Source organism: Centroberyx gerrardi, chromosome 23 (genome assembly GCF_048128805.1).
Source record: "Centroberyx gerrardi isolate f3 chromosome 23, fCenGer3.hap1.cur.20231027, whole genome shotgun sequence".
NCBI classification, from domain to species: domain Eukaryota; kingdom Metazoa; phylum Chordata; class Actinopteri; order Beryciformes; family Berycidae; genus Centroberyx; species Centroberyx gerrardi.
The window spans coordinates 4,451,364-4,466,861 of NC_136019.1; the positions used below are offsets into that span (position 1 = coordinate 4,451,364).

The 15,498-nt window shown below is 39.3% G+C and overlaps 2 protein-coding genes across 5 annotated transcripts in view; one reads left to right on the forward strand and one right to left on the reverse strand.

Moving 5' to 3' along the window:
* LOC139921131 (E3 ubiquitin-protein ligase TRIM21) overlaps positions 1–3,807 on the forward strand; it is a 13,679-nt gene extending 9,872 nt beyond the window's left edge. For 2 of the 4 annotated variants that reach the window (XM_071911295.2, XM_078291761.1), the window contains exons 9-15: positions 181–228; positions 555–581; positions 721–785; positions 990–1,100; positions 1,637–1,755; positions 2,595–2,691; positions 3,215–3,807. In XM_071911295.2, coding sequence (XP_071767396.2) covers positions 181–228; positions 555–581; positions 721–785; positions 990–1,100; positions 1,637–1,755; positions 2,595–2,691; positions 3,215–3,367 — 620 coding nt within the window. In that variant the 3' untranslated portion in view covers positions 3,368–3,807. Of the gene's footprint in view, positions 1–180; positions 229–554; positions 582–720; positions 786–989; positions 1,101–1,636; positions 1,761–2,594; positions 2,708–3,214 lie in introns of all 4 variants that reach the window. The other 2 variants (XR_013507988.1, XM_078291760.1) reach the window with 2 other exon arrangements.
* Positions 1–15,498, reverse strand: part of col4a6 (collagen, type IV, alpha 6) — a 444,271-nt gene that overhangs the window by 10,817 nt on the left and 417,956 nt on the right. The gene's annotated exons all lie outside the window — the stretch shown is intronic.

Below are 15,498 nucleotides of genomic sequence, written 5' to 3' on the forward strand. Positions count from 1 at the left end.
CTTTCGAAATCAGAATTAGAATCACTGTGTGTGACAGGTACAATAAATGGACAGGAATTTGATTGAAATACATGATAGAAAGTACATAATATAGACATCAAACACACAACATGTCTCCCCCTAATTTTTAAGGTAGATCGGTGTTCAGCTCCTGATCCATGTCTCTTGCTTCCTCTCCAGGTTTTCCTGCTCCAGTAGTGGAACCCAGTCCTGTCCGAACGCAACCCAGTGAGTGTCATCTACCATTCCACCTTAAATAGGCCAATGATAAAGATCCATACGCAATACAGTGAGCGAATTCTGCCATTCTACCTTAAATAAGCTAATGATGAAGATCCACACAGTAAGTCACATCTACAATTCCACCTTAAATAGGCTAATATATAGATTCAGATACAAAACTTTGGGTGATACCAACCAATATATATAGATCTACACACAATCAAATGAGCATGGACAACCATTCCACCTTAAATACCTCATATGCAACCCAATTAGCTGTAGTAACCATTCCACCTTAAATAGGCTAACAACACATTTCTGTTTTCTTTTAGAGATGAAGCGGATACAGGAGTATGCAGGTATGTTCATAATCACACGGATGCACAAAGCACAAATATAGTCAAAAAATATCCATTAATAAAAATAAATATAGCTCTCATACACATGATTAAATACAATAAATGTAAGATTCTTGTTTCTGTTTTTCTTTCATTGCAGTGGATGTGACTCTGGACTACGGGACAGCCCACCCCAGACTGATCCTGTCAGAGGATTTGAAGAAGGTGAGTCACATTAAGTATTAATTTATTCTTTTATTATTACTTTACTTTGTCATGTTGTACGTCTACACTGTTCATCAAATGTGGCATAGTGGCCTAGTGGTTAGAAAGACCATCCATACCTGACCTTTGACCTCTGACCTCTCTGTGGATGGGGACAAGAGAAGAGAGAGTGTGTGTTGATGGACTGTGTGTGTGTTTCTGCAGGTGAAGTGTGGAGATCGTCACCAGCTGCTGCCGGACAACCCACAGAGGTTTGACAGAGTCGTGTGTGTCCTGGGCAGGGAGGCCATTTCCTCTGGGAGACACTACTGGGAGGTGAGGGGCAGTGTGTGTGCGCGTGTGTGTGTGTGTGTGTGTGTGTGTGGTTGTGCATGCATTGTTTCAATAGAACATACTACTTCTCTTCTCTTCTCATATTTTCTCTTCTTGACTCATCTCTTCTCTCTTCTCTTCTCCTCTTCTCTTCTCATATTTTCTCTTCTTGACTCTTCTCTTCTCATATTTTCTCTTCTTGACTCATCTTTTCTCTTCTCATATTTTCTCTTCTTGACTCTTCTCTTCTCTCTTTCTTCTCATATATTCTCTTCTTGACTCTTCTCTTCTCTTCTCTCTTCTCATATATTCTCTTCTCTTCTTGACTCTTCTCTTCTCTTCTATGTGTGAATTAACACAGAAAATTCCCCAATTTGCATACATTTTTTTCAGAGACGCAACTGCAAATTGAAGCATTTTTGGTTGCGATAAGCAAAGAAAAAGTTAGCAAACTTCCAGTATATTCACTGGTGTTTTGGTGTTTGATCGTATAAATGTTTGGGACTTTGAAGAATTTTTTTCGTATTTCCTGTGAACAGGTGGAAGTGGGCGGGAAGACGGACTGGGATCTGGGCGTGGCCAGCCAATCAATCAACAGGAAGGGGAAGGTCGATGTTACCCCTAGCAACGGATACTGGTTCCTCAGCCTAAGAGACAAGTGAGGTTTGCAGTTACGCCAGAGTGTATTTCGCCCCTGTTCCTGCACTTTGTACTGACAAACATGGGTCTAAAAATATTGAATGGGTGTGAAAAGTATTTTTTAAAATCAGAATCAAGCTTTAAAGTGTGATTTTACCCCTCCAGCCCAAGACAAATCCCTGTAAAATTAATGTACTTGCTGATTAAAGTGGTTCTGACACTTATTGTTTCTACCGATATGGAGAGAAGAATTTAGATGCACATCCCAGGGTTTCTAAGTCAGTCAGAGGAAAGCAGATGAAAGATCAATATATAATCCAGCTATTAATCATTATATACTCCCATAAAGTATACTATAATCTTTATTACAGAGCCGCACAGTGGGTCATTTGTAAATAGTTAACAGGGGGAACGGTGGAGAGGTCAAGTGAAAGATTTTTATTCCAAAATGCTACAGATCCACTCGGGGAAAAGTCATTACCTTTAAAAAGTACCATCATTTATTTTTGATTTAATGCTACCAATCCTTTTGTAGGAATAATCTCAAATGGTGGATTTCTCATTTTGGAGTAAAACCCTTTAAAAAATGTTGTTTTACGGTTCATTCCACAGTTAATTATGAAGAAGCATTTCATAAATATATAGTATAATATAATATTGTAATGTAATATTAAACAAGAGAGATGCCGTACTCTGAAATGGCCACCTGGTGTAGAATGTAAAGTCAGACGATCAAGATAAACTAGAGGTAGTAGTATATTACTCAGATCTAACCTCTCTTCTTTTGTTTCCTTTCCTTTCCTTTCCTTTCCTTCCATCTTTCCTTTCCTTTCATTCCTCCTCTCCTCTCCTCCTCAGGAACAAGTATGCCTTTCGTACAGAACCGTCCACAGACGTCCATCTGAATCTCCGACCGCAGAAGATTGGGCTGTTTGTGGACTACGAGAGAGGACAGGTGCAGTATGGGAAATGTAGTTTATATACTCTGTCATTTCTGATGTCTCTTCTCTTCTCTTCTCCTCTCCTCTTCTCTCCTCTTCTCTTCTCTCATCTTCTCTCCTCCTCTCCTCTCCTCTTCTCTCTTCTCTTCTCTCCTCTTCTCCTCTTCTCTTTTCTCTTCTCTTCTCTCTTCTCATCTCTCCTCCTCTCCTCCCTATACAAAATATAAAAAATATCAAGACCTTTCTTCTTCTTCTTCTTCTTCTTCTTCTTCTTCTTCTTCTTCTTCTTCTTCTTCTTCTTCTTCTTTAACATGTCTCCCTTTAACTTGCTTTCTTCTCCATCTCCACTTCATGACTGAAATGGATTTAATAGGTGAAATCAATATAAAGTTGTCACTTTCACCTGGATTCACATGGTCATACTGTATTTACTGAGCAGGCGGTTGTGATATTTTGCATGAATTGTGTATTTTCTCTGCAATTCTGCCTCATAATAATACTTCCTTCTCTTTCTCTCTCTCTCTCTCTCTTCCGCAGGTGTCTTTCTACAACGTCGACGCCAAGATCCACATCTACACCTTCAACGACACTTTCACCGAGACCATCTACCCGTTCTTCAGCCCCTGCACCAATAAATCTGGCAGGAACGACGGGCCGCTGGTTATCACACCAGTAAACATGATAGAGTGATGCAGCAGATACCTTAAAATGACTCTCTTGTTTTTATCTCTATTTATGTCCTCGGTTGCTCTGTAAAGCAGATTTTGGTGATATATTGTTAAAAGTGCTTTATAAATATATTGAACTTGTCTTGACTTATACACACACACACACACACACACACACACACGCACACACACACACATATCAGCCATCTTGTATGTTAAGGATGTGGTTGGGTTCCTCAGTTCACTCTGTTAGCTGATGTTGGTGTTTAACTGTGAATAATATATTTCTGTAGATGAGAAATTGTACATATTTTATATTGTGTTTTTGAAATGATTTGCACAGGTTATTTGTGAATACAGAACATCATTTTATATATATATATATCTATAAGACATTTGTATTTGAATGTTATTCATGCAAGGATTATGTATATTATCCAATAAAGGATTGAGTAGCTGCGAGTTTTAATTTGGTTCATTTTTAATATGAATTTCCTTCCAAAACAAGATACAAGAAACAAGAAAAAAAACACTCCGTTACTGCATTAGCCTACTTAAACTTTCAAACTTTTCTTTTCTCTCCTTTTTCAAAGTTTTTTTTTTTCCAAATCCCTGTTTGTTTTTTCCTCATATGTATCTTCAGGACATGCAACAGGTTTACGTCGGCTGTTAGCTAAAAAAAAAAGCAAAACAAAAGCTGGAGGGTGAGGGAGAGACGCAGACTTTCAGCAGCTGGACGTTTTCCATTAAAAGTTGTCCCATTACTTTGAATTGATCTGCAGTCAAGGAGGCAAAGAACATTCTGGTCCGTTGTAAACTTTGTGTGGCAGAGAAACTCTTTCCACAGAGAAAAACACAACATCCAGTTCATCAGAGCATCTGATAGGCAACACAGCGATGTGAAATTCAGGGGAAAACAAGGAGCCGCTGCTGAAACACTAAGTAAGGGAAGAGGAATGGAACTAATTACTGCTGCTGTTCAGGAATTAGTAAAGTAATGTGTTCACCTTTTAAATTAGTAATACGTAAAGAGTAATTGATTACATTTCCCAGGTAACTTTGCCCAACACTGTTCATTTGTAACAGCAATACCTGTCTGGGCCTCCCAAAAATTCAGTGTTGTAGTTCAGTAGTTTGAACACTAGGGGGCAGATTCATCACAAACATGCAGACGGTGAAGGTGGAGATGAGACTCAGAGGGAGGCGGTGAGCTGTGGGATATACATAGCTGCTCTTTGTCAACAGTTTTTATGTTGCAAGCATAAGATTGCAGGGATTGTTTGGCAAAAGTGTGTGTGTGTGTGAGTGTGTGTGTGAGTGTGTGTGTGTGTGTGTGTGTGGGTCCTTACCGACTGTACAATATACAGCGGTGATGTAACGGAACACAAGTGGGCTCATGTCTTCGCTGGTCTTGCAGGCAAATGAGTCAACAGACCCTCCGCCCTGAAGACACACACACACACACACACACACACATATCACACACCTAAACTCACCTTAAATGGAAAATAAATCATCAATCTGTGAGGTTCAGTACATTCCAGGAGTTATTTTGTGATGAAGTGTTGCCTCGTCCACTTCTACTTCAGTTAGTGATGTCCTACGTTTCCCAGAATGCCTTTGGACAATCCCCAGAGAAAACAGGCATACAATTGCCACTTTTAGCGGTTGGTTAGGCTATACGAGGTTGAGTTTTTCCAGCTGAGAAAAAATAAGTTGCATCCCATACTCAAACCCCAGCCTGTCTTTGTGGCTGCATTGCATTCTGGTCTCTCTCTCCTGCTCCTGTGGGTGGAGAAACTGGTCTCTCTCCTGCTCCTGTGGGTGGAGAAACTGGTCTCTCTCCTCTTCTACGATGGATTTCTCCCTGTATGATTGTTGAACGTCTCTCGGTGCAAAAATGGCGGCTCTAGAAAGAAGAAGCCCTCGCTCTTTGATTCTGAGGGACTGACACCAAAACCTGACGTTTACCGCTGATGTTTTACATCCTGAAACATTTTCTCATATCAAACTGCACTGGAGCTGCTGGTAACATCTGGAAAAAATAAACCAAACAACAAAATGGACCCAGAGATGCAGAGTTTTGGGTGGATTTCCCCTTTAATCTTAACCCTTACTGTAACCTAAACCCAATCTAATTCTAATTTTAACCCAAAACCCAAACACTAACCCTAAAGAAGTGAAGAGCGGCGGAATGGAGGATTATTTTCCTCATCTTTCTATCCTTGTGAGGACATTCGGTCCTCATAAGTGCAGAAATACAAGAACACACGCACACACACACACACACACACACACACACACACACACACACACACACACACACACACACACAGGTGGAGAAGCAGTAGAAAAACAAACACTAGAGGAACAATTCCCCTTTTTCCTTCACCCCTCTTTATTTTCTCTCCCTCTCTTTGTTCTCCTGCTCCCCTCTCTTTCTCTCTTTCTCTCCATTCCTCTTCCATTCATATCAATAGAGTGACTTGTTGAAGTGACTTGTTGACTCAGTTTTATGTAACATTCATTAACTTCCCTCCCAGTCATTATATTGTTAGGTAAAGCGTTTTCTTTTTTCTATTGCTTACTCTCTCCCTCCCATTCTCTTTCTCTATCCATTGCTCTCTCTCTCTCTTTTTGTCTCTATTCACTCTATTAGTCTCTCTCTCTCTCTCTTTCTCTCTGTTCCCTCCCAAGACCAACACACACATACATGCATGCAAATAACAAAAAAAAACATGCACACACACGATTGCGTGCACGCTTACTCACATACACACCTCTACGTCCCTCCCTAGGACACACACACACATGCACGCACACACACACACACACACACACACCTCTGCGTCCCTCCCTAGGTGAAATCCTAACGGTATTTTCTGACTGCTATCTGCTTGTTCCAACACGCTCCGAATAACTGTCAAACTACAGAGAAAGAGAGAGAAAAAACAGGGAGAAAAGAGGAAGAGGAGAAGGAGAGACAGACAGGAAAAGAGAGAGAGAGAGACAGGCAAAAAAAGAGAGAGAAGCCAATGGAGAGACAGAAAGGGAGGGAGGGGAAACAGAGGGAAAGATAGACAGAGAGAAGAAGGAGACAGATGAGAGAGAGGAGCAGCATGGGAGCAAAATAAAGAAGCGAAAAGGAAGAGGGGGAAAGAAAGAGGTGAAAAAGGAAGTAGAGAGAGAAAGAAACAGATGCTGGGGAAGCAATAAAGAGGAAGAAGTGAGTGACAGAGAGAAAATAGTGGGATAAAGTGAAAGAAAGAGTGATTAGACAAATACTTGCCTCTAGGGGGCGTGTAAACTTCTAATTACAACACTGAGATCAGAGCTAGAAAACTCACAAAAACCTTAAAACTTCCTGGATTTAATTTGACAAAATAATAAACCTCCTGTCTGTACTTGTGCTCTACTTGTGTATATTGACTTTTATCATCTTTTATTTGGGGTCTGCCTGGGTAAAGGGTTTGTAACAAATGATAACGTTGAAATAAAAAGGAAAGAGATGCAGGTTAGAGCCTTGGTTTTTAAAGGTTGGGTGGGATTTGGGGTCCAAAACGTGGGTTGCCAGTTTAAAACTGGTCCCCAGAGGAGAAGTCATGGCCGGTCAGGGACTGGCTGGATATCATGTGACTTAAATCCATAACCTGTATAACATGCTGCCCTCTCTCTTTCTCTCTTTCTCTCTTTCGCCTGTGCCTTTGGTTTTAAAATTATGTTTAATTAATTTGTTCATATTTGAAGCTTGTAGACGAGGAAGCAGAAAATATTCACATGTAAATTCATATATCTGCTCCTCAGTTTCCTACTTCTTACAGTATATTGTTATTGGTGCAGAAAGTAGGTTGGAACAGTATTTTCTCTCTCTCTCTCTCTCTCCCTCTCTCTCTCTCTCCCTCTCTCTCTCTCTCTCTCAATTCAATTCAATTCAATTCAATTCAGTATGCTTTATTGGCATGAATGTCAGATGAGCGATATTGCCAAAGCGTCAAGGATAATACAATTCAATAATGAGATGGAAAAAGAAGAAAAATAAAAAATAAAAAATAAATAAATAAATAAATACAATTCATTAAATAAAATGAAGTAAATAAATAAAAACACCAAGAAAATGGCAGAAAACAGTAAACACGTTTTGTGTTTGTGTTTGTTCGCGTGTGCGTGTGTGTGCGCGCGTGTGTGTGTATGCGTGTGTGTGTGTATGCGTGCTTGTGTGTGTGTTTGTGAAAGATTGTTTGATCTCTTGAGTATTCTCTCTCTCTCTCTCTCTCTCTCTCTCTCACACATACTGCAAAAACTCACAAATAAACAAAAATGCTCACATGCACACACACAACAACACACACACGTCACTGATGGGACAACCGGTTCGACTCCACACAGACAAAAAGATGAAACTCAAACGATTTTTAAACGGCCGCAATGTGAGTCATTTGATGGTTATATCTGGCATCGTGTAAAACACACACAGAATGGCACACACACGCACACACACACACACACACCTACACACCTAGCTGAATCACCAAATTCCACTTATTAGGGGTGGGGATGTCCTTAACCTGCTGAGAGATGGCAAGATGTAACAACACAAATACACACACACACACGCACACACACATACACACACACACATACCTACATACTTAACCTCACATAACCTCATTACACATTCAGTTCATTTCCATTCATAAAGGAAAGCGATATGGCCGGCTGCTCATGCCAAATATTCCTCAGAATTTGATTTTTTAAAGAAAATCTGTTTTCTGAATTCATTCGACTAAATGTGTAGATAATAAATAAGAAAAGTAGACGTGTATTATCAATTATGACACAGGGAGTGTGCTCAAAAAACATCAATTTACATGTGTTTTTCCATAAAAGATGCACTTAAAACACAGTTTGGGAGTTATTGTGTCGGTTGGAGGTGGAGACAGTTTTACTTTTAATTCAACAAAAACAGGAGGTGGATTTTCTTATAAACCAAAAAATTAAGAGCTTATTTCCTTAAAAACATCTACACATCTTATCTAAAACGCTATGTATCCATTCTGGGGGGTAAAAATGAAATTCAGCTGTTATTATTTCAAAAACACAGATGATTATATCAACAGAGCACAACTATTTTTGTGAGCAAAGGTCTTACAGTGACTCATGACTTTATTACTAACCCATAATGTGTTTTTAATGACGGATGTGTCATTTTGGAATGAAATTCTTCATTTTTGAGGTGAGCAACTTGAAAGCAGAGCAGTGATACCCCAACCTGAGTGTCAACAGTAGAGGCAGAAATGTGCAGTGTGGCCGGGGTTAATGCACCTATCATGTAACTGGGCTGTTACCCTGTTATTTACAGTCTGTGGGTGTCTTGTCTCCTGTCCTGTCACTCTACGCTCTCTAAATAACACCCCCCTCTACCCATACACTCCTCATTTACACTGCTAGTCAAAGGTTTGATGAAATGATGAAATAGCACAAATGGAATTATGCAGAGACCAAAAAAAAGTGTTAAACAAATCAAAACTATCTTATATTTTAGATTCTTTAAAGTAGCTGCCCTTTGCCTTGATGGAAAGACAAAAGGCTTTGGAAAGAAATTCATACATAGGATCAACTTCACTGTTTATATTTGTCTAAGAAACACATTTCAAGCATTTAAGCAGAAGCCTTTAGATCAAAATGGCTTTAAGAGAATGAAAAACATAAAACATTCAATCATGTGGGTCCAGACTTTTGACTGTAGCCTACTTACACCTTGTTAATAAAAACAAACTACCTTTCCTCCACTAATCTTATTTTTTCATTATATTTTACATCTTTTCTCTATCATATATGATCATTCAAGGGTCAGAGGAATATTTCTTTACATCTATCGTCAGGTCGCTGTGGTTTTGACCCTCGCGCTCCTTACTATTGTTTGATTGAAATACAGGTCAGTGCAGGAATTGAAGCCGATTCTGCTGTTCAACTCACTCTGAATAAGAATAAATGACCTTAAATGCCTAAAAATGTAAATGTATAGCTGAACTAGAGCCATGTGGCTTACATTGACACAAGTCTGGGATGCAAATGAGAAATCTCATCATAGCACCCAGGCTAATTGATACATATTGCTGTTGTAATATGGGGATCCTGCGTCTCATTTTGGCTCACAAAATACCAGATAATAGAGTTACCAGCAATCCCAATAGATAGATAGATATAAACGATGAGATGAAAGATAAAATAAAATTCAGATAAAATTCAATATAAATTGATAAATAAAATAAACAGTAACAGTAACAGTAACATGAGCATGAAATCATTTTTACTTCCCTCACAAACTAATACATCAGTACTTGTACATTCAATTGTCCCTAATTGTTCTTTTACGATGTCAACAATCATGACACTTAAGAGGAGTGGCAACTAGTTTTTAACAAGCGTCCTTGCTGCCTCTATTGTCATTTATCAGCAATAATAACAGCTCAGCCTGTGACAGTGACATATCATGTAAACACGGAAAAACATACACACATACACATGCAAAAACATCACTGAACAAATGCACACACACTTATACAGTCGCACGGGTTCATATTAGCATAAACACAAACACACACACCACAACACACATCAGCGGTCACCTGACTGTCAGCTATTGTCTGTCAGCCAGCGTCTGCTGGCACAAATATACACACACATTATCACACAAGGTCTTGTCGGCATAAACACACACACACCCACACACACACACACACACACACACACACACACACACAGAGGTATGCTACCTGACCAGTGCTTCCACCCATTGCTGAGAAGTCAGAGTCTCATAAAAACAAAAAAGTATGCAAACCCATAGTGTGACGTAGAGAGAGAGAGAGAGAGAGAGAGAGAGAGAGAGAATAGAATAGAACAGAAATAGAGGGAGAGAGAAAAGAGGAAATAAAGAGAGAAGTTTGTAAAAAGGTGTTCAGGTGCCAGAATCAAAACAGTGCAAAGTTATTGTGTGTTTGAATCTGGTTCATGATCTCTGTCAGTTATATTTATACTATATCAGGTGAGAAACCACGTATTCATCCCCAGCGCAGTGATTTTAGCTGCTCAATTCAGTTCAAAACAGTATTTTTATACTGCATACTTTTAGTGATTTTTACATCATATTTCGTATATTTTACTAATCTCTGATACAAAACTGCCAGATTTGGTCACATACTGTATCGTTTAAGATTACTTACTTACAGCTTTAGAGCTGCTACAAGTTCTCATTTTCTCACTTTTGTGATAATGCTACTATCACTCAACATAGTGTATGCTAAAGTGTTAGCATTGAGCTTACAATCACTCAACATAGTGTATGCTAAAGTGTTAGCATTGAGCTTACAATCACTCAACATAGTGTATGCTAAAGTGTTAGCATTGAGCTTACAATCACTCAACATAGTGTATGCTAAAGTGTTAGCATGGAACCTAGTATCACTCAACATAGTGTATGCTAAAGTGTTAGCATGGAGCACCAGAGCCACTGATCTACTGGGGACACATGGATCATTTCATTACTTAACAGGTAACGGGACTATCTCCCAAAAACTTGGTGTATTCCTTTAAGAGGGACAGAGAGAGAAAGAGAGAGCGGAAGAGAGAGAGAGAGAGAGAGAGAGAGAGAGAGAGAGAGAGAGAGAGAGAGAGAGAGAGAGAGAGAGAGAGAGAGAGAGAGATAGAAGTAAAGTAATAGAGACACACAGGGAGACAGAGAGAAGAGACAGAGAGAGGAGAAAAGGTTGTCAGTCAGGTTGAGCTGGTGTAAAGTACACTTTGCCCCCCCCCCCCCCTCTCTCTCTCTCACCCCATCTCTCTCTCTCTCTCTCTCTTTTCTCTCTTTTATCTATCTGTGGGCTCATCAGCTCTATATGCTGTGATTTATTGAAGTAATTACAATGAACAGAGAGAGAGAGAGAGAGAGAGTGTGTGTGTGTGTGTGTGTGTGTGTGTGTGTATGTGTGTGTGTGTGTGTGTGTGTGTGTGTGTGTGTGGTTGTTGGGTGGAGGGGTGAGGAGCTTGATGGTGAAAGAGGCAGCAAGTTGCTTTGCCCCAAACACACTGAAGTTAATCTTATATCTTGATGCTTTGATGCAATATATTATTCTTTAAATGCATGCCAGTAAATCACATATTATAATACTAAATTAAGAACGGAGGGATGGAGGGAAGGAGGAGGTATTTTGCACATTTTTCCTTGAGAATAAAACACATTTATATGTATAAGAGACTGTCTTCAATGCATTTAAAAAAAAAAGAAATCTGTACAATTAATTTCAATGATCTGCACGAACCGCTAGATAGAAGCGTGCAGCAGATAGAAGTTCAGGGCTTTTCCTCCCACTTACTGATCTTTTTAAACAAAACACAAGAGTCAAGAGTCAAAGACCGTTTTGCACACAAGAAAGACAAATAGGTTAAAGGAAGTGAAGCGGTGGAGAGGAGAGGAGGGTAGCTGATCCGCCCAAACTCCTCTGACAGCCCGGGCAACATACCATTCATTCATTCATTCACTCACTCTGCACCACTCCTCACCCCAGCCGCTCTAATCAGACACTCTTCCTCTCTCTTCTCCTCCTCCATCCTGGGTGAGAAACTAACAGCAGACAAATAAATTAAATAACAAATAAATTAAATTCTGTCTGGTATGTGTGTCTTCTCTAACAGTCACATTGCCGTTTAAGAAAAAATAGTGACAGTGGAGGTGAATCTTTTTTATTTAGCTGCTGTTGTGCCCTTGTGACTGAAAACTTATTTTCCCAGCATGCCTCCACCTCTCTGTTTCTATCTCTCATCTCTTCTATCTCACCATTCCTAATCTGTGGGGCAGCAGGATGGTGTGATGAGAAGGGAAAGCATCAAAAATTACAAAAAAAAAGTCACATGTGAAAAACCACATGTGAATTCAAAGTTACATGTGCATTTTGGACACGTTGGTTTTCATATGTGAAATTTCCTATTTCCCATGTGAAAATGACATGATTGTCATATGCAATAGCGGGTGAAAACATGAAAAAATGAACAAGAATTTCCACTTTTTTTTCCACCTATGAATTAAAATGTTCACATCTGAAGTAAAAACTGTCACCTGTGACGACAGAATTCAATGTGAAAAAAAACTGTTCACATGTGAAGACCAACATGTCCAAAAAGCACATGTGCTCTGAATTCAAGTGTGGGTTTTACCTCTCTTTTGTCTTCCCTTCTTCTCGGGTTTAGTTTATCTACACATAGAAATGATAACACTCTTACAAGAGAAGAAGAAAAAGAAGCTGTGCCAGTGAGACAAAGAAACTCCCAGGCGCTTATAAAAACAACTCACCCTGAAAGAGAAGTGGATTAACAGAAACCAAGTGACATCAAAAGCTACAAGGTGGAGAACGGTACAACAACAACAATATGCATGATCCTGTAGCTCAGTTACACCGCTAAAAACACAGCCATGGCAGTGTAAGGCATGTGGGATAAAAGCTTACACTAAATAACATGTTTTGTTATGCATATGTAACCAGTAAGGAAAAAAGAAAATTAAGTATTCCTGATGTAGATGATAACAAAATCACAGGTAAAGTCACTCAGAATTGTTTGAATTGCTCCAAATAAGTAAAATTTGTCCTTTACTGCAATTTTTAACTGATTTTTAGTTATGTTTCCTAATTGACAAGCAAATCATAGTTAATAAACAAAGTTGTGGGAACGTGCAGGTCAGCTGTGTGTTTATGAGCAAGATACTGAACCCCTGCCAATGCATTGTAAGGCACTCTGGATAAGAAGAAATAAGCAAAATGTACCTGATCATCCATTATATTTATGCCCCAAACCGCCTCCTTACTCACTTCTCATAGTAAATGCAGAGTGTCAGAATAATCCACAATATAAGTTGCCATCAGTGTCTTGTTGGATTCATGTATTTTTTAAATAAAAATAAACTTTAAAGAACAGCTGGTTGATTTTATCATTGACGCCTTTACAGTTTTCAATATCACTGATTTGGCTTGAAAATTTGGTCGTGAAACATTTTCTACACATGAAAGACAAAGCTAACTGTCAGCAGGAGGGATAAAAAGGCAAAAATGCAGATACAAGGTTTATGCAGGAAGTCAACAATATACATTCAGTAGTAAATTTATATAATAACTATTTGTGTGTGTCTAACATGCCTGCTTCTGTGCCATACCTGTGTATTTGTGTGTGTGTGTGTGTGTGTGTGTGTGTGTGTGTGTGCGTGCGTGTGTGTGTGTGTGTTAGGAGGGTCATTATGTTTAGGTTTCAGGTGTTTCAATGGGCCCTATAGGGGATGGGAGTGAGCGAGGGGTGGTCCCGTGTGTGTGTGTGTGTGTGTGTGTGTGTGTGTGTGTGTGTGTATGTGTTGGGGTAATTACAAAGACAAGAGGATAGTGGTGAATCAGGAGGGGGTTGTAAACACACACAGCAGGGAGTGAAGGGCAGGGCACACACACACACACACATACATACACACACTTGAAATCCCCATTGATCCCTGAATGATCAACATGCATACAGTGGCTTATATTTGTCTTTTTATTTATAATATTAGATTATCCTAAAAAAAAAAAAAAAAATTCAGTTAAAGTGTGGAACAAGTGGGAGGTACTGTGAAACTACCATCCAATATAAATCAATAGTAATCAGTGGATATAATCTATATGCTTTGAGAGAGAACTCGGTACACTGCTGACAGTCTATATATTTAACTGGTAAGTAGGCTGACAGGTGGGTCTCTACAGTGGTTTCCAAAGTGGGGTTCCAGGACCTCCAGGGGTCACTGAAAAAGTTCCAGGGAATCTCCAGCAAAGAGAGGAATAGTTTAAGTTCAGTATTATTTCATTCACTACACAATGCGCACATTGGAAGAATGTATAAGGATAGCTATTTTGATTGTTTCGCGCTCCCCACCTACAGTATAGACAGTTATGCAATTCCATACTCAATCATAATTAAAACTAGAAGGCATTCAGTAGAAAACCTCCAATTCTCCAACTGTCAAAGCTGCAGCCTTCATAACTGTTTATATTTGTTTATCATTTGTCTTCTGGGTTTGATTTTCTGACAAAATAGCATGTGAAAGCGACGCTGTTTAGCTGCCGACTTGGAAGTCCCAGATGTCGGACTTTCCCATCAGCGCATGAACGCAGCATAGTAGTTATGACTGAAAAAACAAAAATGGTGTAAAGGCAGAAATCACAGATCCTGGTCACCACCAAAATCTAATCAACTGATCTTTGGGGCCAAAGGTGATCTGTCCACCAGATTATGGCATATTTTCTTAGGGGGAAAATCATCAAATGGGGACATGTGATCTATGCGTGTCTATTTGTGGGGTCTTGACATGACAACATTACATGCTTAGAGACAGAGGTGTGTACACTACACAGCAAGTCTTACTTTGTTTTTTCAGCGATAATTACTTTGAGTTGACAGGTGTTGATTGGAGAGTTGTTTGAGCTGATATGGCTCTATAGGGCGAGTGCTCCAAACGATCTATAAGTGTTTAATTAACTCTGAAGGGTGTGGACTACTATAAACACTGGCATAGGGTTGATTTTCTACATGAACACTGACGATATTGCTGTGTGCTGAGGTGAGGTGCGTATTTCACTGGTAATTAGGCTAATAAATGAGTATATTCTATATGGGTATACTGATAAATCCTATATAGTCTCATAATAATTAGTCTGAAAGGTCTAATCTATATGCTAAGAGGAAGAAGTGGTAAAATGCCAAGTATACTATTATGTCATTTGTCTTTTCACTTTTACTGTTTTTCTACTGGTTTTTGCAGTGTGGAGGCACTTTGTTGACGGTGCTCCAGTTGACTTTGTTTGTGGGATTGTAGCTTAAAGGGAAGGTTCAGTGATTTTAGAGGTCTATCCTACTGATCACTAACCATGTCCACGAGTTTAACATTCAAAACACTTTTACATCAGAGTTTTTGTCTCTGAGAAATCAGCACCAGCCTCCTGTTAGCTTTTGTTAGCAATGCTAGTGCAAGTACAAATAGCTATGGAAATATATGGAATGGCTTGCAATTGATGTTAAGAGTTATGGCTTCATACCCCATTTACTTGTGCTAGCATTGCTAACAAATGATAATAGGAGTTGGTTGCC